This window comes from Eleutherodactylus coqui, chromosome 13 (assembly GCF_035609145.1).
Source record: "Eleutherodactylus coqui strain aEleCoq1 chromosome 13, aEleCoq1.hap1, whole genome shotgun sequence".
Lineage (NCBI taxonomy): Eukaryota > Metazoa > Chordata > Amphibia > Anura > Eleutherodactylidae > Eleutherodactylus > Eleutherodactylus coqui.
The window spans coordinates 32595005-32615731 of record NC_089849.1 but is presented as its reverse complement, the minus strand read 5'-3'; the positions used below and the strand labels follow the sequence as shown (position 1 = coordinate 32615731).

General features: G+C 47.6%; 1 protein-coding gene across 1 annotated transcript; it reads right to left on the bottom strand.

Annotated features, from left to right (window-relative positions):
- Positions 1-5419: 5419 nt before the first annotated feature.
- TMUB2 (transmembrane and ubiquitin like domain containing 2) lies at positions 5420-20692 on the bottom strand. The gene is made up of 3 exons (XM_066585826.1): positions 20577-20692; positions 12933-13588; positions 5420-6906 (listed from the first exon to the last, which is right to left on the bottom strand). Exons 2-3 carry the CDS (start codon positions 13577-13579, stop codon positions 6543-6545), a joined length of 1011 nt encoding a protein of 336 aa, XP_066441923.1. The 5' UTR covers positions 13580-13588; positions 20577-20692; the 3' UTR covers positions 5420-6542.
- Positions 20693-20727: the final 35 nt, after the last annotated feature.

Sequence of the window (20727 nt, the reverse complement as noted above, 5' to 3'; positions counted from 1 at the left end):
ATCTGCAATTAAAAAAATCTAAATCATAAAATGAAAATACATATTTGGTATCGCCGCGTCCGTAAAAGTCCGATCTATCAAAGTAGCACATTATTTACCCCACACGGTGAACGTCGTCTGAAGAAAAAAAAAAGACAGAAATGCACTTTTTTAGTTGCCCTGTTTCCCAGAAAAAAACGCAATAAAAAGCGATCAAAAAGTCGTATGTAATCCGAATTGGTACTAACGGAAACTACAGGACATCCCGCAAAAAAATGAGCCCTTGCTGAACTACGTCAATGGAAAAATAAAAAAGTTATTGTGCGCACAAGATGGTGGCAGAAAATAATTGAAAAACATTTTAGAATGTCTTTGAAAAAAAATGTATGGTATAGTAAAAATAAACTATAAAGTCTGGTATTATAGTAATCGTTACCGACCCCTAGAATAAAGTTATCATGTCGTTTGTGTTACACTTTGTGCGCCGTAGAAACAAGACGCACTGAAAGATGGCGGAATGTGTTTTTGGTTTTTTTTTTCATTTTACTCCACTTAGAATTTTGTAAATGTTTTTCAGTACATTATATGGTACATTAAATAGCACCATTAAAAAATACAACTCGTCCTGCAAAAAACAAGCCTTCATACAGCGACGTCGATGGATAAATAAAGGAGTTACGATTTTTTTAAAGGGGGGGAGGAAAAAACGAAAATGGGGAAAAAAAAGGGCCGCATCATGAAGGGGTTAAAACGGGCCCAATCAGTAGTTTCTGATTTTGGAAAGATTTCGTATAATAGGTCTCAATTCCTGGGTGTTGGGACTGACAACTAGGCAACATATAATTATGTTTATGCATTGGTATCTAAAGGCCTATTTAGACACAATGATTATCGCTCAAAATTCGCTCAAACGTTTGAGTCACAATTTTGCATAAGCTCTTAAGTAGCTAATTAGCTACTTAAGAGCTTATTAGTGTGTAAATGAAGGCTCCCACTGTATACAGAAGACAGTGGGAGCACTGTCTTCTGTATACAGCTGCTGTGTTCTCTGCTGTTCTTCTGGTATACAGCTGACGGCTCTGAGCGGGGTATGCAGAAGACAGCTGGGAGTCCTGTCTTCTGTATACAGCTTCTTTCTTCTCTGCGCTTTCAACTGGTGTCCTGCTGAGATCTGCCAGCGGGATACCAGCTGAAAGAATCTCATTAGCACCATGGGCTGAGATATCAACCAGCGCCGCTGATAAGAGTCATCACTCATTTCTAGAAAGCTAAAAGTAAGGGATACACGAACAGTGCACGATGGCTGCGCATTTAGCCGCAACTGTTATTGCTCAAAAGACGGCTTTGAGCTAATTTTGAGTATGAATCGTTGGGTCTAAATGGGCCCTCACTCCTGCTAGACTCGCCAAAATAAACAATTCTTTCACTGAAGCATGTTTGAGAGGATATGCCCTCAAGGGTACCCGCCTCAACATGTGGTGGTCCTGCCCTGTCATTCGTTCTCTTTGATTTTGCTTATACTATATGATGCCATCTTTGTGCCCATGGACCCAGAGCTGGCTCCTTGTATATTGTATACAGGTAAACGCCCATCTTTTATTCAGTTATCATCTGCCATATCTTTCTTGCATCTCATCTGGCAATTACCAACAACTGGAAATCTTCAGCTGCACCTTCCTTGAACGAATGTATTAATTCCATTAATCTTATGTATCGTTTGGAGGAAGTATATTGTGATAGATATGTTACAAAAACCTTATATTCTTCCTGGGCACCTTGAATGGAATATTTGGCTAAACCCCCCCTTCCTCCCCACCCATAATGTATACATTACCTACATTGGGTTTTCTTCAGAGATGCGCTGCTTGGGCTGGACCTTTAATAGGCAATTTTTGGACTGTGGATCCAGACCAAAATATGACACGTTTTGTGTTTTTTCTATTTTTTTTTTTTTCACGTAACATTGGGCCGTGTTAAAAAAAAGTCTGAACCTACTAATCTAATGGGTCTGCATTGAATCAGTAAAAAAAAAATACAGTCTGAGAATACTATAAGGACCCATTCACATGGACGTAACAGAAAAGCGAGACTTTGGTGGGCAAAAAAAGCATAAAAACTGTATGACTGAGCACTGAAATAAAATCGCCTGCTCACGATGGTTGTAAATTTCTGTTGCCCCGTGCTGATGGAAAGGACACAATTTGGCACAAGCAGCATGACTTGATGACCCCTTCCTGTCAGCACCTCAGTCTAATTTGTAGCAACCAGTAGCCGCTTCTGGGCCAACATTCCTGTGATAAAGTGCTGCAGTCCTGAGGTCCAACAGGCTACTAGATGGGGGTCCCTAATAAAGTGGCCAATTAGTGTATAATCCATTTGTAACATTGTGTGTCTACTTCACTTCTCCTCTACTGTCCTTGAGTTACCTCAAGTCCATTCTGCGCCAGGGCTGCATTCCAGATTCTACCGGCTTCCTGCTGGTTCAGTGTCTATATAAAGCGCCATGGGCTGTTCCTGGTTCTGCATTCACTTAAATGGGGCTGAACTGCAGTATTAGTCACAGCCACGAAAACAAAAAAAAAACTGAATTTCACTGCGACTTTTAAATTGCTGCAGCACGATGAGTGAAAGCCACTCCGAAATTCGCAACAAAGTCATACGTGCATTTTGGCGCAGATTTACTCTGCAAGGTCTGTATAAACTCTTAAAGGGGTTGTCCCGCGGCAGCAAGTGGGTCTATACACTTCTGTATGGCCATATTAATGCACTTTGTAATGTACATTGTGCATTAATTATGAGCCATACAGAAGTTATCAAAAGTTTTATACTTACCTGCTCCGTTGCTGGTGTCCTCGTCTCCATGGTGCCGACTAATTTTCGGCCTCTAATGGCCAAATTAGCCGCGCTTGCGCAGTCCGGGTCTTCTGCTGTCTTCAATGGGGCCGCTCGTGCAGAATGCCGGCTCCGTGTAGCTCCGCCCCGTCACGTGCCGATTCCAGCCAATCAGGAGGCTGGAATCGGCAATGGACCGCACAGAAGCCCTGCGGTCCACAGAGAGAGAGGATCCCGGCGGCCATCTTCAGCAGGTGAGTATGAAGACGCCGGACCGCCGGGATTCGGGTAAGTACTACCCGGTTTGTTTTTTTAACCCCTGCATCGGGGTTGTCTCGCGCCGAACGGGGGGGGGTTTAAAAAAAAAAAAAACCCGTTTCGGCGCGGGACAACCCCTTTAAGGCCACTTTCACACATGCCGTCGGCAAAAGGCCACAACTGGACCGCCGTTATTGGACGCAGGTTACTGACTCTGATGGCGGGTTTTAACGCACCCCATCATTCTGAGGGGGATGAGGTGCGTTAAATCGGAGGTAAAATAGAACAGACAGCGATCGAGCACAGGTCCGCGAGGTTCCATTGAAATCAATGGGAGTCTTGTACCACGGTGCTCAAAACGGATGTGTGCGAGTGGCCTGATGCTTGTCAGTGAGTGAACTGCAATACAAGGCTAGGGCTACACAACACACAGTCACATAGTAACACTGCAACTAGTGATTGTCTTATGTGGTCGTGTCTTGATGGGCCGTGACTGTCGGAAGTAACCCAAACTCTTGGAATTTTAGTCACAAGACTCCAGCAACTTTTCTACCACAGACAGTGTAAATCGTGTGCAACTCGCTGGCAACATATCTACAGATTTTGTAACTTTTAGCACTAAAATACACTATTCTACCAAAAACGAATTGGACACCTGACGAAGAATCAAAAGTAGTATTTATTTCCATATCCTACGGCTCCTTTGGCTCTAATGACATCAGATACTCTCTGTGACATACTTTCTATTAATGTCTGATGCACTTCAGCTGATATTTCCCTCCATTCATCCTACAAACATCTGGCAAGTTGACTCGAAGACGATAAACGCTGTTTATGTTTTCTGATACGATGTTACAGTTCATCCTAAAGACAATCAGTACCAGGAAGGTAAAGGCCAGGACTGTCACTATAATGGGTGCAGAGGATGTTACCATAGAACCTTAGGAGGTCCATAAGGTCTCTCTTCCTGTTATTAGGAGACTAGTACTGTAAATGAAGCATTATACACTTCCCTATCAAAAGTAGTATTTATTTCTATATGCTAATACTTAGTGGGGCTCCTTTGGCCCTAATAACATTGGATACTGTCCGTGGTATACGTTCTATTAATGTCACATACATTTCAACTGGTATTTCCCTCCATTCATCCTGCAAACATTTGGCGAGTTCTCTCACAGAAGATGAACGCAGTTCATATTTGCTGACACAATGCATTCAGGTCTGACTCTGTACAGCCGGTCCAATCGTGGAACATCCATATCCTCAAAGCAACGTAAAGCAGCGTTGGATTTGTGACAAGGCACGTTGTCTTGTTGGAAGTATGGCCGACCATTCCCAGAGTATTACCACATTGTCGGCAGCACATCATTGTCTAGAATGTAAGGGTACACCACCGTGGTCATGGTTCTTGTCGCTACAACCAACAGACCGAGACTCTGCCACATAAATCCGCCCCAGACCATAATGGAACCTTTGCCGTACTTAACTGTTGGCACACCCAGGTATGTCCATCTGATTTGAAGATGGAGCAGCGCGATTCGTCACTTCATAGAACTTTTTTTTTCCCATCGCTTAACTGTCCAATGACGATGTTTTTTGCACCATTGTAGACAGGCCGATACATCTTTGGGGTGAACTGGTATGTCTGGTCACGAAATATGAACATCGTCTTTCTTTCAGAGCACTCTCCAGACATTTGGAGGATGAATGTAGGGAAATAGCAGCTGAAGTGTATCAGATGTTAGTAGAAAGTATACCACGGACAGTATCCAATGTCATTGGGGCCAAAGGAGCCCCACTAAGTACTAACATATGAAAATAAATACTACTACTTTCTTGTTCAGGTGTCCAATTATGTTTGGTAGGATAGGGTAGTCGAACCGCAGACGAATCACAAACATTTTTGGTTGCACAACTTGTACTTGATGTTGTACAATACGTCACTGTGTAGCCCTCTCTCAAATCTATCTACAGACAAGTGTATTACGCACAAGTATCCTGGCCCGACGGTGGGTCTACTTACCCAAAACTACAGAATCATAGAGATCGAGTCATGAGACTTAAAATTGGAGCAGGACAGTTGCCTGTAATGCTCTTGTCAGAAAGTGGGCTAAGGGGGTATTACACAGCAATTTATAAAATCGATGCTAGGTGCATTAAATAATGACAAAGTGCCTACTGGACCCAACTGGCATTCATGTATTCTATGGACATCTGTTAGCCACTGGAGCCAAGAGATAATCTAGTAAGGCCTTCCACTCTGTTACGTTTACAGGGTGGATGGAAGACAATGGACAACCTTATTAACTTGTCACTCTCTACAGACAAAAAAAGGCTCTCGACCCTCAAGTCCAGTTCATGAAGAAGCAAAATTATTTTATTCATTCATATATTAACCCTGTAGATTTATATTTAAAATAGGATGGAAATAACCAAACCCATCCCCCCTCCCTCCCGACCACCCCTGTGCAGAATTGTCATTTGTCGGGAGCAAGTCGGGGTGATGCAACCTTCTCATCAGCAAAGCTCTTGAGTCTTGTCCATCGTGGAAACATCTACGGGTCTTACCGCTTTTCACTCCCATGGACAATACAGCACGGATAAATAATCACAAGATCAGATTGTAAGACGATTCATTGACGGACTCGGGATTGTGATACCAGGATCACCAGGCTTTTGTAAAAAGGTGACCTCACCGGTGCTTGGTTGATCCTTCAAGAGTGGTAGGTCAAATGGTTCTGAGTATTACTGGGGCTGCAGTGCCTTTAAATGGACTTATCCTCCCGTATTTTGTAAGAAGTCTTCTCACCAAGGAGAGGTGCAGATACTGCTAAAATAAAATCTGTGTGGGTCCTAAAAAAGTGCATCACGACATGCACACAACTTCCGAAAATCTGTGGTTTGCTCACTTTGACATGCACCATCCAAATTTCATACAAGATGTGGCAAAAAAAACTCAAGATCTTCCAATAGATCATGTGTGAGGGCCAAAGATAATGGTTTGAACTTGACTCTTAAAGTGACACCTAGCAATTAGACTGTGAAATATTGCTTTAATGACTAGCATTCCACTTTTACGGGTGCCGTAGGATGATGCTTTTTCGTCTGAGACCGCTCATGTTACCATATCTACGGGACACTGCCTGCTCGATAGAAAACCTTGCTCCTTCCTCAATAGCATAGCAATGACCTCAATGCCAGCATTGCGTCTTAAAGGTTGCGGGGTGATGGCTGTATGGCGTAACGTGGACCTGTTGAACAAGGCCTTTAGGGATAGATCGGGGCACCGTGACAATAGGCATATCCGATACCGCACAATAACTTTATATCACATAAAATCATACTCAGTACCGCCGGATTATGTCTGATTAAGGTACTGGTAAACTGAATACATATCAGAGGCTTTCTTGGTTCATCCCATAACTCGACCCAATAGTCCAATGTTCCTGAACCCTCATTGCCCAGTCTCTCTCTTATCGTCCATACATGCCAAAGACCAAAAAGCTGAAAAATACGGTGACCCCCACCAAGGAGACAGTGGCTGGGGCTGTGAAAAACTGGCGGTAGTTGATCCGGAAGTACCAGATCAGTGCCAACATGACCACAAAGACAGGGATCATCAGGTTCCCGATGGGTGGGGTGAGGCCAGCGTGCTCCTGGGAAGTCCCTCCCGATTCAGGTCCTACTGGGGAGGAAGAGACGGTGGCCTGAGAACGGTGGCAATGGATGACACAGTTGTCTGTGATATGGAGGGAGCGCAAGGTCTGGGTCGAGTCATGAAGAAGCTGTCCTTGGAAGATGAGCTTCATCTGTGGCTCCTGACCGGGGAAGTATTTACTGATGCAAGAAAAAGAATGAGAAGGGCGAGTGAGATAAAGGGTACAAAACGTGGAACCAAGAGTATCAAGTACACGGAACAAGCAATATACAAACTCTTCTCATCCCCTGACTGTGCTCTATGATCAGCCTCACCTTAACAGCTATGGAAGATAATCTTACCATAGGGTTGGGTGGAACTGATGAGCTTCTGGCCTTACATGTCGCTTACAGATTTGTACCCCACCACTAATCAGAATAGAGTTCCCCACAATATTTACAGCTGTGACCCCACTCTAATAGTAAAATCGGAGTCCTCTTCTCTCCTCTCTACTTCAGCAGGGCAGACCCGGACTTTTCCTGTAGTAGCAATCAAAATTATTCTACCTCCCCCCGTTACAAATTGATTTTTTTGCAAACATGTGAAATTTTTTTAAATTTGGCAAATAAACAGAAACGGTAACAATATAGATGATTTAACACGATAAGGGTGGTTTTACATCTGCGTTTGGAGTCCTTTTAAAACGGATTGGTTTTTAACTGAATGTAGACTGATTACAAACTGAAATCAGAACTGATGCATGCAAATACCTTTCTGGGTAGAGCGGCTAATTATTGGATATGCAGGTCCTTGCACACTCCATAATTTTGATTCTGGGTAGTCTGCCAGAGGTCTTCCTCCAACCCAGCAAAACGCACACAATACACACTCGTGGGTGGTGGCTGGGCTTCTCCCTCCTCATCCTCTTCCCCAGAATACTTCCTCTCTCATCCTCTTCCCCAGGCTTCTCCCTCATCCTCTTCCTCCCCCATCCTCTTCCCCAGGCTTCTCCCCAGGCTTCTCCCTTCCTCCCCCATCCTCTTCCCCAGGCTTCTCCCTTCCTCCCCCATCCTCTTCCCCAGGCTTCTCCCTTCCTCCCCATCCTCTTCCCCAGGCTTCTCCCTTCCTCCCCCATCCTCTTCCCCAGGCTTCTCCCTTCCTCCCCCATCCTCTTCCCCAGGCTTCTCCCTTCCTCCGGCTTCTCCCTCCCCCATCCTCTTCCCCAGGCTTCTCCCTTCCACCCTCATCCTCTTCCCCAGGCTTCTCCCTGCCTCCCTCATCCTCTTCCCCAGGCTTCTCCCTGCCTCCCTCATCCTCTTCCCCAGGCTTCTCCCTGCCTCCCTCATCCTCTTCCCCAGGCTTCTCCCTGCCTCCCTCATCCTCTTCCCCAGGCTTCTCCCTGCCTCCCTCATCCTCCTCCCCAGGCTTCTCCCTGCCTCCCTCATCCTCTTCCCCAGGCTTCTCCCTGCCTCCCTCATCCTCTTCCCCAGGCTTCTCCCTGCCTCCCTCATCCTCTTCCCCAGGCTTCTCCCTGCCTCCCTCATCCTCTTCCCCAGGCTTCTCCCTGCCTCCCTCATCCTCTTCCCCAGGCTTCTCCCTGCCTCCCTCATCCTCTTCCCCAGGCTTCTCCCTGCCTCCCTCATCCTCTTCCCCAGGCTTTTCCCTTCTTCCCCATCCTCTTTCCCAGGCTTCTCCCTCCCCCATCCTCTTCCTCAGATTTTTGGACTTCTTCCCTTGACTTTTTCCTCCCATCATCTTTTCCTGGCTTCTTGGGCTTCTCCTTCCTCTTCTTCTTCCCTGGACTTTTTTCTCCCCATCTATTACCCAACGCCCCCTTGCTTTTTGCTCCCCCTCCTTTTCCTGGGATTTTGCTTCTCTTGCCTCCCCCTCTCCAGTCACCCATTTACTTTGCAGTGTACTGATAAAAAGGATCAGTTCAACACTGAAGGCAGTCGGAAGCCTTGCAGGTTGCTTACCTCTGTCCTTAACTTTAATGCAAAAAAGAAAACGGAAATATGCTTTCCGTTCGATTTCCAATTTTTTTGGACAGGAACAATAACGCTTCAAGCTGCACTTTTTTCTGTTCAGAAAAATTGGAAGCGAACAGAACGGAGTCAAACTGAATGCAAATAGAGCATAAAAACGTATTGCTCCCTATGGGTCCAATTTGCTCCCGCTTTTCTTTTTTATAAAAAAATTTTCAAAAATGGAAAACAAAGGCTGAGGGACGGATGCAGATGTAAAACCACCCTAACATAACAAGTGGCTTTTCCAAACTCAACACAAAGTGCCACTCTTAATGACTCCTACAGTCTCGGAACTATTCATCCCCTTCCTGACAAGCATCTTTTTTTTTTTTTTTTTTAAACAATAGTTTTTATTGAAAGTTTTCAGATATGTAAGAGAATATAGCAAAATACACAATTTTACGGGCATATATATAATGGCATAGCTACAAAGTGTTGTATTTACTGGATAGGCTACGCATATTAAAATAGTCGCTCTCCAATGTTGTCATGTTTCTCGCTTTAGACCCCATTTACACTGACAGATGATCGCTCAAAAGACAATTTGAGTGACAGCTTTGAGCGATCATCCGCGCATACCTTATAGTAGCTAAGCAGCTACTATACAGTTATGCAGCCGGAGCGGGACACAGCCATGACCACTAATAGAACAATACAGCTGTTTTGCATAAGCAAACAGCTGTATTGTTCTGCATGCTTACAGCCTGTGCCCCGCTCCGAATTCACAGCAGGACACAGGCACAGAGAATCGTATCAGCGCAGCCGGCTGTGATAACAGCCAGCTGCGCTAATAACAGCTGATCGCTCAATTCCAGAAAACTTGAAGTGATAGTAGGTTGGCGCCCGTTGCAGGGAGGGTGTAATTTATCCATGGTGTCCAGATTCTAAGAAATGTATCGTGTTTGTCTTCTGTTATCGATGTAAATTTCTCGTTCATTTAGTACCAATTCATATGGCGCTGAACTTAAGAAAAGTCTAAAAAGGCGTTTCGCCAAAAGTGAGCAATAGTTTGTTTTGCGGCAAAAAATAAAAAAGAGAGAGATCAATTTTCTGGACTTTGGAGATATATTTGCGATCTTTTTGTTCAACACAACCTCCCAGGGATTTTTGCGCAGGTTGTGGTAGGTTACTGAATAGATTAGAGAATATGTCCTAATCCAGGGTCTTTTAACCTTAGGGTAGGACCACCATACGTGGAGCATGTCTCCTGGGGATGAACGATCCCGGAAACAGTCTTTAGAGTAACCAGGGACCGCATGTGCAACTCTGGTGGGGGCTAGGTGCCAACAAAGAAGTGTTGTATATAAATTTTATATTAATGTTTGCCCCAAAAGAGGCACAGTGTCTTATACTCACCTGGCCCGCGGGGTCTGGGTCCCTCGCGCTGGTCTCCGGTGCTGCGGCAGGCTGCAGTGTAATCCTCAGCGTTGACACAGCACTCTCTTTCTGGTGATGGGGCTTTGAATATCCCGCCTCCAGCAAGCGAGTGCTGTGATTGGATCACAGCCAATCAGAGCCGGCGCTCGATGAACCAATCACAGCCATTCAGTGATGTCATTCACTGAATGGCTGTGAATGATCGAGTGCCTGCTCCGATTGGCTGAGCAACGGCACTCGTGATCCAATCACAGCACTCGTTTGCTGGAGGCAGGGTATTCAAAGCCCTGTCACCAAAAAGAGAGTGCTGTGTCAACACCGAGGACGTGGCAGCCTGCCGCAGTGTCGAAGACCAGCGCAAGGGACTCAGATGCCGTTAGCTAGGTGAGCATTGCTGTTTTTTTTCATGTAGTCTAGCTAGGGCTTATTTTTCAAGCCTCCCCCGAAAATCGGGATACGGCTTATTATTAGCTTATGACTTATTTTCAGGGGGAAACAAGGTACTTAGAAGCTGGTGAATAGCTATGCATCCCGTTTGCAGCAAGTCAGAACACCAAAAGATGCTCTACTGACAGTGTTCTGCGGAGTCTTAGCCCGTTCCTCATGGGCAATGGCCTCCAGTTCACTAATATTATTGCAGTCACCTGCTTCACATCCCACCAAAGATTTTTTTCATGGGGTTCAAGACGGAGAACTATGACGGCCACTCTAGAATCTTCCAGGACTTCTTCTGAATTCAAACCTTGTTGGACCTTGAGGTATGATCCATACGCCCGAAAAGTTCCAGTGGCTTCTGTGGCTCATGTATATGGTATAGAGCATATTAGAGTGACTTTTCTTCTGTTATTGAAGTCAGTAGAGGTCTTGGAGTTCGGGCATGAAGACCTCCAGCATTTACTATGCGCCTTAGGGCTTATTCACACGGGTATACTTTGACCGTGTATATTGCGTGCGTAATACGCGGTAAATAGAGTCAATGAAAGTAAATGGATTTTCATTGATCTGTTCACACTTAAGTATAGTCATTGCGTATGTCACGAGCGTAAGAAAAATTGCAGCATCCTCTATTTTATTGCGTATTACATGTAAAGGCCCTACTGTTCTCTATTGGTGCATATAATACGCAAGTACTAGCAGTTGTATTTTTCATGCATGTTGCTAGGAAACAGGATAATGAATTTAAACAAAATTCTAGGCCGTTTTTCCTGCTTGCGCTTTTTTTGCGTGCGTAATATACACAGGTATATGCGTGCAAAAAAAAAATGCATACGCGATCATATGCAAAGAAAATCGAACAATACGTATTCAAAAGCTGCAATGTTTACACAGCGTTTTACGCATACGCCCGTGTGAATGATCCCTTACTGTGCAAACAGAAGCTTCAGTGCCTACTGACACCAAATCTCGCTGCAGCTGTTTTGCGGTCACTCACGGGTTTTCGGCCACCTATCTCCTTATGAATCTGGTGGCAGACGATGATAGCTCCCTCTTTCTGCCACATCCAGGTAGTGCAGCCAGTTAGTGTACCTTTAACTTTGAACTTGCGCTTTATGCTTCCAACTGTATCTCTAGGAACATTCAGTGCCTTTCCTATCTTTTTGTATGCTCTTTCCTGTTTGAGCAAGAAGATCGTCTCATCTTAACTTTTTGCTGCACTCTCTGGGCTTAAGTCATATTTCAAACATTCAATTAAATATCACAGTCAGCAAAGCCCTAGCCAGTCTAGATATTTGATGTGTTGTATCTCAAGCACACCTGATGTAACTTTGATTAGTTACATCAGGTGTGCTTGAGACAACACCTGTCTTGCAAAGGTGTGCCTTTATGAGGGATACTATTCAAGGGATTGAATAATACTGAGACTACAGTAGTCATTAAAATGGCATTTTGTGTAGAATTTGGATAAACCACGTGTTATATTAGTTGCATTGCGCTATTTAAATTTGTTCTTGTTTGAGTTTTTTTGCAAATAGCTGAAAGTTTAGAAACATAGTAAATAAACCTAATTTGCAATAGGGGTTGAATAATTTTGATTGTAGCTATATGTCCCCAGTAGTCACAGCTGGTATTTCCTCCTACTTTCCCATTAGTCACAGCAGTGCCTCCCTGCTTTTCCCAAGCAGAACTAATGGCAGCCCACCCCTTCCCTTCCAATAGTCACAGCAGGATTCCCCCAGACCAACCCTTGACCTGGTAGTCACGCCAAGGAATCTTGCTCCTCCCTCTAATGTACTTACCTCCTGCAAGCACCCTCTGCTGGCAGGAAGCTACATGCAAGCAGCCGGCTGCTGAGAACAATGCAGTAGCAACATAAATCCCTATTACTATGCCAATTGCCTTTGCTTTCTTTGCATGCTGGACACTTTGGCTACCTTGCTGCAAGCATTTGCCCCGATTTAACCCATGTCATCCCCTCAATCTAATAAGGCTCCACACTATTCTATAACTATGTAGAACATGACGGACCTCATCACCTCCCTATCTGGAGGCCTTTAATGATATCAGGTCTGTCGACATTCTTCAAGGAACTCGGCAAAAAACTCACAACACTTTAAGTATACACAATGATGTGTGTTGTGAAAACATGCGGTGCGCACAGTAAGGTCTTCTACACCCCTCCGTTGGGTTATGAAGTACACTGGCATAGCCACCCAAAGCTCACCAAGCATAGAGGAGAGCATAATGTGACCACATAGACTTAAGAGAGTTAGAAGATGGTCAGCAAGAAATAATCTGTCTATCCAAGAACTACTTATAAACTAGAGTGTCAACTTGTGCCAAAGTTAGAGACAAACTTTATAAAGTAGACAAGGCCTCCTCACCTCTTTAATGTCCCAATGGTGTCATCCGGCCTCACCAAAGCCAGTTCTTCGGTTTCGTTCAGGAACTTGAGCCTAACGGTGATCATTCCTTCTTCCAGCTGACTCTGCTCCTGGACTGTGCTAGCTTTCTTCCTCCATTCATGGTCTCTGCCTATACTTCGCTGCCTCATTCGGTTATCTGTCTCTTTACTTTCATCTTCTTCTGGACCTTTACTTGTATCTACTCCCTGAGAACCATCTTGCCCTTCAGCATCATCTGCCCCCGGTACTTCGTCCTCCTCACACGTAGGGGGCACCGGCTGACTACGCTTAGGCACTCCTTGGATATCCAGCATCTGATCAAGGGTGGCATTCTCGGAGTCTGGATCTTGCTCGCCTCCTTGGCCTTGTTCCCCTTCTTCCGGTTTCTCCACTTGAGGTTCTACAACCCTTGGTGGTTCTGGGCTTGGGGGCACTGGGTTACTGAGCCCTAGAAGGGGTTCTCTACGTCCAGTGGGTATCAGGCTACCCAGTAGAGGGTCGTTGCCTTCGGCTACGTACGTGGACAGCCATGCTAGAATTAATGCTAGGAGTAAAATAAAAATTCCCACTACAACAGTCACCTCATCGCCGAGCCCCTCTATCATGGTGGGCGGGGGCGACTCCATGCCCGTGTCCTATGGGGAGAAGGGAAAATTACGTTATATAAAACTTTTATGTAACTTCCAGGAGGCATCACCAAGCTCCATGCTACCCCAAAGTCAAGTTTTAAAGCGACCCTCCGGTCCTGGACAAACAAAGATGGTGACACAGCTTCTCTGACTGCCTGAAGGACGCTGTATATTAGTATAACATCATTAGTCTAAGACATTACCCCTGCTACATGAGCAGAGCTGATCAGTAGGAGCAGCATGTAGGGTCTTAAGACTGCCAATGCTACTAATACACAGAGTGCATCAGGTAGTCAGAGAAGCGGTGCGGCCATCTTTATTTACCCAGGCCCGGAGAGCTCTTTAAGCCACGGAAGTGCCAGTTTCTATTGGTATATATGGTGATCGCAACGGAGGATGGACCTGAACCCTGGAGGTATATTTACACGGGTGTCAGAGATCCGCAAACAGCCCTTGTCTATGGGCAAAATCCACTGACACAGATTCCGTGCGGATCCACCTTAAGAAGTGACGTCACTTTTTTTCAGCAACGCAGACTTGAAATCTGAAGTCGAAAACTCTGCGTTGGCAGCATGGCGCTATCAGCATGGCGCCGTCGTGTCCCTGACAAATGAGTGGCAGGAGTATTGTAAACATATTTAGGTGCAGATTCCACACCAAAATCTGACGTGTGAACACGCCTTAGGCCGCCTGCACACGAACGGGCTGTATTCCGCATGCAGGAGCCCGCAGCAGAGTCCGACCCTGCCCGTGGCCGGTGTCTGCACGTACCTGAATCATCTGTACTGCGGATGGTCCACACAGCTCGCCGTCGCACATGCGCAGTACAGTTTTGCTTTTCCCATGCTATCACTAGGCGATGACGCAGAATCCGCGACCTTTCATCAATTGTGGAAGGCCCGCGGGTCGGACGGCTTCCACTGACTTCAATGGAAGCCGTCCACGCTAAATCCGCAAAAAAATAGAGCATGTTGCAATTCTTTTCCGCAGCCGCTTGTGTGAGTGGACATGCGAATGCTCTATTGGTTTGAATATGTGCGGAATGCCGCGGATCGTACGTGTGGGAGACGATCGCGGATTCCGCAATTCAAACTCGTTCGTCTGCAGGCAGCCTTAGGGGTACTTTGACACGGGGTGGATTGGCGGTGGCACAGATAATATTCTCTCCGCTCCTGTGAATTCGCTTTCCTGCACCCCCACTAGTCTCTCCGGATGATGTCTTGAGGAGTCAATGTGAGACTTCACCATTAGAGGTCAAGAGAGACCGGCTGAGGAGTAGGGAGGCACACTAGGCTTCATTTATCAAACTTGTGTTGCCATAGCAACCAATCAGAGCTCAGCTTTCACTTTACCACAGCAGCTCCAGAAATGGAAGCCGGGCTGGGACTAATTACTGTGGAGTTAGTAAGGCCAACCTCGGACTCCTCCATCCTCCCAGACTCCTTCATGTAGGACTCATGCTTTCTCTTAACTAAAAGCCTTGAAGCAGCAGCGTAGAGACGTATTCACACGGCTGGTATTATTGGGCAGGTTTGTGCGCTGCGAGACACACAGAAATAGAACTCATTATTTACACCGGGTCTAGTTACACAGGCGACTAACGATCGGCCATGTAAATACGGCCCAAGAATAATTAGTCTAATGGAGAGGAAAGGCAATAATGGATGTTCTAGGGGCAGAGATGAATACAACATATTTATAGGACATTTCCGAACTTTCCTAAATACCCGTGAAAGGAAATATAAAACAAATTCTGTGTTGAATAAGGCCACTTGCAGACGGGCGGAAATTCTGCGGCGGGATTCCCCGCAGAATTTCCGCCCATACACGCCTGCATAGGATTGCATTACTACACGCAATCCTATGCAGACGGCAGTGGTTTGTCTGCGCGAAATCCCGCGCAGCAAACAAACCGCGGCGTGCTCTAATTCAGTGCGGGGCTCACAGAGCCCCGCATAGAAACGTCACTCACCGGCCGCCGGCTCCACTCTGCGCATGCGCCGGCTGCCCAGCAGCCAGCACATGAAAGAGCCAGAGCTGCGGGAGCGGGTGAGTTCGTGGTGCTCTCTGCAAGCGCTCGGGTCGGGTCCCTCTGCGAGAATTATCGCAGCCGGATCCGACCCGGCCGTCTGCAGGCGGCCTTAATTAGATCATATTTTTAATACACTCTGTCAAAAAAACCAATCCCACCCCAGAAGAACTTGTCATCTTGCTGCAGAACTCGGCATGCAGTCCCTCCCTTGGCCTATAAGAGGCTCTCGGAGGCTCCTTGTGTGTAGTGACCTCTTCTTCCACTTGTGTAGAGCTTGTTGTCCACTAGACGCCTCTATGATGCAAAGAAGAGATTTCACCCCGTTACCAGAGGGGGGCGCATTATTGGGAGGTGAAAAGCTGGATGGCCATATCCATGAATTGTCCCCACCGGCCGTTCTGACCAGACTGTTAGGAGATGTTGAGACCAGTGGATGTGTGAGGGCACACAAGATGACCGGGCTCAGGACCCCCCGACAGACCACCAGTAGAGAGGAGCGTCTGACCAGACTGTTAGGAGGTGTTGGGACCATTGGATGTGTGGGGGCACACAAGGTGACCAGGCTCAGGACCCCCGACAGACCACCAGTAGAGAGGAGCGTCTGACCAGACTGGTAGGTGTTGGGACCAGTGGATGTGTGGGGGCACACAAGGTGACCAGGCTCAGGACCCCCGACAGACCACCAGTAGAGAGGAGTGTCTGACCAGACTGTTAGGGGTTGATGGGACTAGTGGATGGGGGCACACAAGGTGACCGGGCTCAGGATGCCCCCTACAGACCACCAGTAGAGAGGAGTGTCTGACCAGACTGTTAGCAGGTGTTGGGACTAGTGGATGTGTGAGGGCACACAAGGTGACCGGGCTCAGGACGCCCCCTTCAGACCACCAGTAGAGAGGAGCGTCTGACCAGACTGTTAGGGGATGTTGGGACCAGTGGATGTGTGAGGGCACACAAGGTGACCAGGCTCAGGACGCCTCCTACAGACCACCAGTAGAGAGGAGTGTCTGATCAGACTGTTAGGGGGTGTTGGGACTAGTGGATGGGGGCACACAAGGTGACCGGGCTCAGGACGCCCCCTACAGACCTCCAGTAGAGAGAAGCGTCTGACCAGACTGTTAGGGGATGTTGGGAGCAGTGGATGGGGGCACACAAGGTGACCAGGCTCAGGACGCCCCCTACAGACCACCAGTAGAGAGGAGTGTCTGACCAGACTGTTAGGAGGTGTCGGGACCAGTGGATGTGTGAGGACACACAAGGTGACCGGGCTCACGACGCCCCCTACAGACCACCAGTAGAGAGGAGTGTCTGACCAGACTGTTAGGAGGTGTCGGGACCAGTGGATGTGTGAGGACACACAAGGTGACCGGGCTCACGACGCCCCATACAGACCACCAATAGAGAGGAGCGTCTGACCAGACTGTTAGGAGGTGTCGGGACCAGTGGATGTGTGAGGACACACAAGGTGACCGGGCTCACGACGCCCCCTACAGACCACCAGTAGAGAGGAGCGTCTGACCAGACTGTTAGGAGGTGTCGGGACCAGTGGATGTGGGAGGACACACAAGGTGACCAGGCTCAGGACGCCCCCTACAGACCACCAGTAGAGAGGAGTGTCTGACCAGACTGTTAGGAGGTGTTGGGACCAGTGGATGTGTGAGGGCACACAAGGTGACTGGGCTCAGGACGCCCCCTACAGACCACCAGTAGAGAGGAGCGTCTGACCAGACTGTTAGGAGGTGTCGGGACCAGTGGATGTGTGAGGACACACAAAGTGACCGGGCTCAGCAGGATAATGCTCGGCCGCACACACAAGGGGGTCACAGGAATGTCCCCACAACATTGTCACACTTCCGTGGCCGCCCGGTCACCAGAGTCATCGCCAACAGAACATGTATGGGGCCATCTGGGACGCCAATTTCAACAGCCTACGAGTTTGCATATCTAGAGGCTCAATTCTAGCAAATGTGGAGCAATATGCCATAGGATACCATACAGAACCTGTATATCTCCATGCCAGCCTATATCACACCTTGTATCCAAGCTAGAGGCGGTACAACAGGGTACTAGAGCCTCCATGCCCGGCCATATCACATCTTGTATCCAAGCTAGAGGCGGTACAACAGGGTACTAGAGCCTCCATGCCCGGCCATATCACATCTTGTATCCAAGCTAGAGGCGGTACAACATTTCTACCAACTCCACGACGCTGGTGAAAAATCCGCACCAACTCCACTATCTTTGAACCTAGTTTTGATAAGCGAGGTCCTGCGCTCGGTCTCTCCCTGCAGGTAATCCAGGACAAACTTTGTGATGGACTTTGACTTCCAGAATCTGCAACCACTCACATCCGCCTGGCTTGTACTGGAATACATTACGGATTTTCTGTACTCAAACATGTAAACATACCAGATGATAGCTGCACGCAGACCTGTCCGACGGTTCAGAAGTTCCAAAACCCCCTGAGGATGGCAGACTACGGCCGCCTGCACACGGGCGGAAATTCTGCGGCAGGATTTCCAGAATAATGCAATCCTATGATGACAGCCGCGATAAACAAATCGCGGCATGTCCTATTTCTGTGCGAGCTTTGCAGAGACCCGCACGGAAATGTCACCTCTGAGGCACCGGCTCTGGTCTGCGCATGTACTGGCTGGGCGGCAGCCGGCACATAGCACAGCGGAGAAGATGCCGGGAGGAGGGGAGCCGAGGGTCACATCCTGCTGCAAGAATTCTTGCCACAGAGGTGGAAGGTCCTGGCAGGGCACTAGCTAGGTATATCCTATCAGTATGAAAGAGTGCCCACAGACTGGTAGAACGGCTCTTAGCTATAAAGGATGGGCATACCTTTATAATCACTGAGGGTCCGACCGCTGAGGACCCAACTGATCCCAAAGGTCCCCGCAAAAATAGAGCGGAGGTCAAACATGCACCCCAAAAGCATCATTTCAGTGGGAGCTGATGGGAACAGCCAAGTAAAAATCTAATTTTGGGAACACCCCTTTAAGAACACAGTTTTGCTTTAAACAAGCAGCAGTTTTATTACATGCACTACAACACCTATCATCCTTTGATACAGTCCCCGGGCAGGAGGAGACAAGGCAAGTATAACTGGGTTGGGTTGATAGTGTACCAAAATTCCAGGCAAAGTCTGATCTCTGCTTGCTGTCAGTGAATGGAAATCTTTATTCAGCCCCAGCTTCAGTTTTAGGCTGTGACCACATCTGCATTGATCAAAGAGTCAATCAAATATAGCATAGTGCCATTTTTTTCGCCGGCAAAATAATAGCACCCCACAGACCCTTTATAATCTGGCGTTACGGTCCTACGATGGAACCGACAAACACGGAGGTTAAATGAGCCCAAGGCCGGTGTCCCATCTGCGTCTTCCGCCAGAATGCGGACGGACCCCATTATAGTCAATGGGGCCCGTCAGCGCTACACTGTTCCATCCAGAGACAGAGCTGTTTGGCCACAGGGATTCCCCTTTCCTGCTCCCCGAACGGAGCAGAAAAATGGAATCCCCACTGCAGATGGGAAACCACCCTAAGGTCGCTCTCACACATGTTCACAAAACGCCGCATTCAAAATCACTGCATTTTACAGCGATTTCGAGCAGTTGCTTTTGAACGCTTTCTACAATGTTTGGCGGCGTTTTTTAACGGACCCCATTATCATGACGGAGAGCGTTAAAAAGCGCTAAAACATGCGAAAATAGAGCAGACAGCGCTCGAAAATCGCGGGGTTAGAAATGCTGCATTCAAGAGTAGGTCTGCGAATCCCCATTGAAGGCGTTGTACTGCGATTAGCGCGGCGTTTCAAATGCCGTACTAATTGTGGTAAAAAGCGAGCTGTGAGAGTGCGGCCCGAGGGCTCCTTCACACGGGCGAGGGCGATATTGCATTTACCACCATGAGAAATCCCCATGGATGTTTTCTCATCCCTGTGGGGAATCCCTTCATCACTGCGGGGATGAAGGGATTCCCCTGCCGCATCTGTCAATGTCTATGCTTGAGTCCTTGATCCAGTACGGGTACGTTTACCGCATGGAATCCTCCTGTAAAGCCACGGCTGCTCTGCCGCAGCTTTCGTTACGGATCCACATAGAGATTTCAACAGAAATGGCCGTGTGGAATCTGTGCAGAAATGCGTCAGAAATTTCGCACGTGGATTTCGCCCACCGACTGGGTACAAACCGCAGTAGAATAGCCGCGGATTTCTGACGGGTTTTACAGGCCGATTCCATGCGGAAAATTCCGCGGCAGAGTCCACCGCGTGAACATAAAGGTAGGGTGCGCTCACACGTGGCGGGTTTTGGCGCAGATCCATACCACAATCCACAAGAGTTGGTGCAGATCGGCAGCAGATTTCACCCTTTCAATGGAGGACGTGAAGTTAAACGTGGACCCGCGTCCAGATCTGCGCCAACGCTGCAGATGTTGGTGCAAACTCTCCATTACGTTTGAACGCACCCTAAAATACTAGGTGTCATGGCGGACCCCATTATATCATAATATATACAACGGGTCCAAACGACGGAAGCGGCAGCCTCATCCGGTTACCGACCACTGTAGCGGATCCTCAGCTGTGAGAAGTACCAGGCCTCTGCCAATGCAAACTGATTCACTGACAGCAAACAGAGGTCTTAGAAACCAGCCGGAACATCAGAAAGCTGCTATAGCCGTACGTCAGACGCCATGGCGATAAACGCGCGAATGTTCAGAAAAATCAGACACTGAAGATCAACCACTGCGCTACTACAGCTGCGTAGTACTACAACTCCCAGCATTGCCCACTAGAAGTTCCCAGCTCCCTATAGGAGCTGTAGGTGTCCCGGGCCTCCCCTGTATACATATATATATGTATTCCCTCACAGCGCCATGTTTACTACGATATAACCGTCCCCACAGCACAGCAAACACTACAAAATGACGTCAGAGGGAGGCAAGAAATGACGTCACTCACCGCCGGCCACCGCTGGGGTGCTGACAGTCCCAATCCAGACCACCCGACTCAGGAAGGCGTGGCGTCAGACAGACTGCGACCGAAGTAGGCGTGGTCAGTACGACGTCATCAGCGCGGGCCGGAAGTTATGCCGCTGGGGTCATGTGATCGG

What these genes read in the sequence shown, in the direction of transcription:
- TMUB2 (XM_066585826.1), bottom strand. Translation starts at nt 13,579, where the DNA reads ATGGAGTCGCCCCCGCCCACCATGATAGAGGGGCTCGGCGATGAGGTG. An exon ending in ACCATTGGGACATTAAAGAG is followed by an intron (nt 6,907 to 12,932) that starts GTGAGGAGGCCT and finishes TTCTTGCATCAG; the next exon opens with TAAATACTTCCCCGGTCAGG.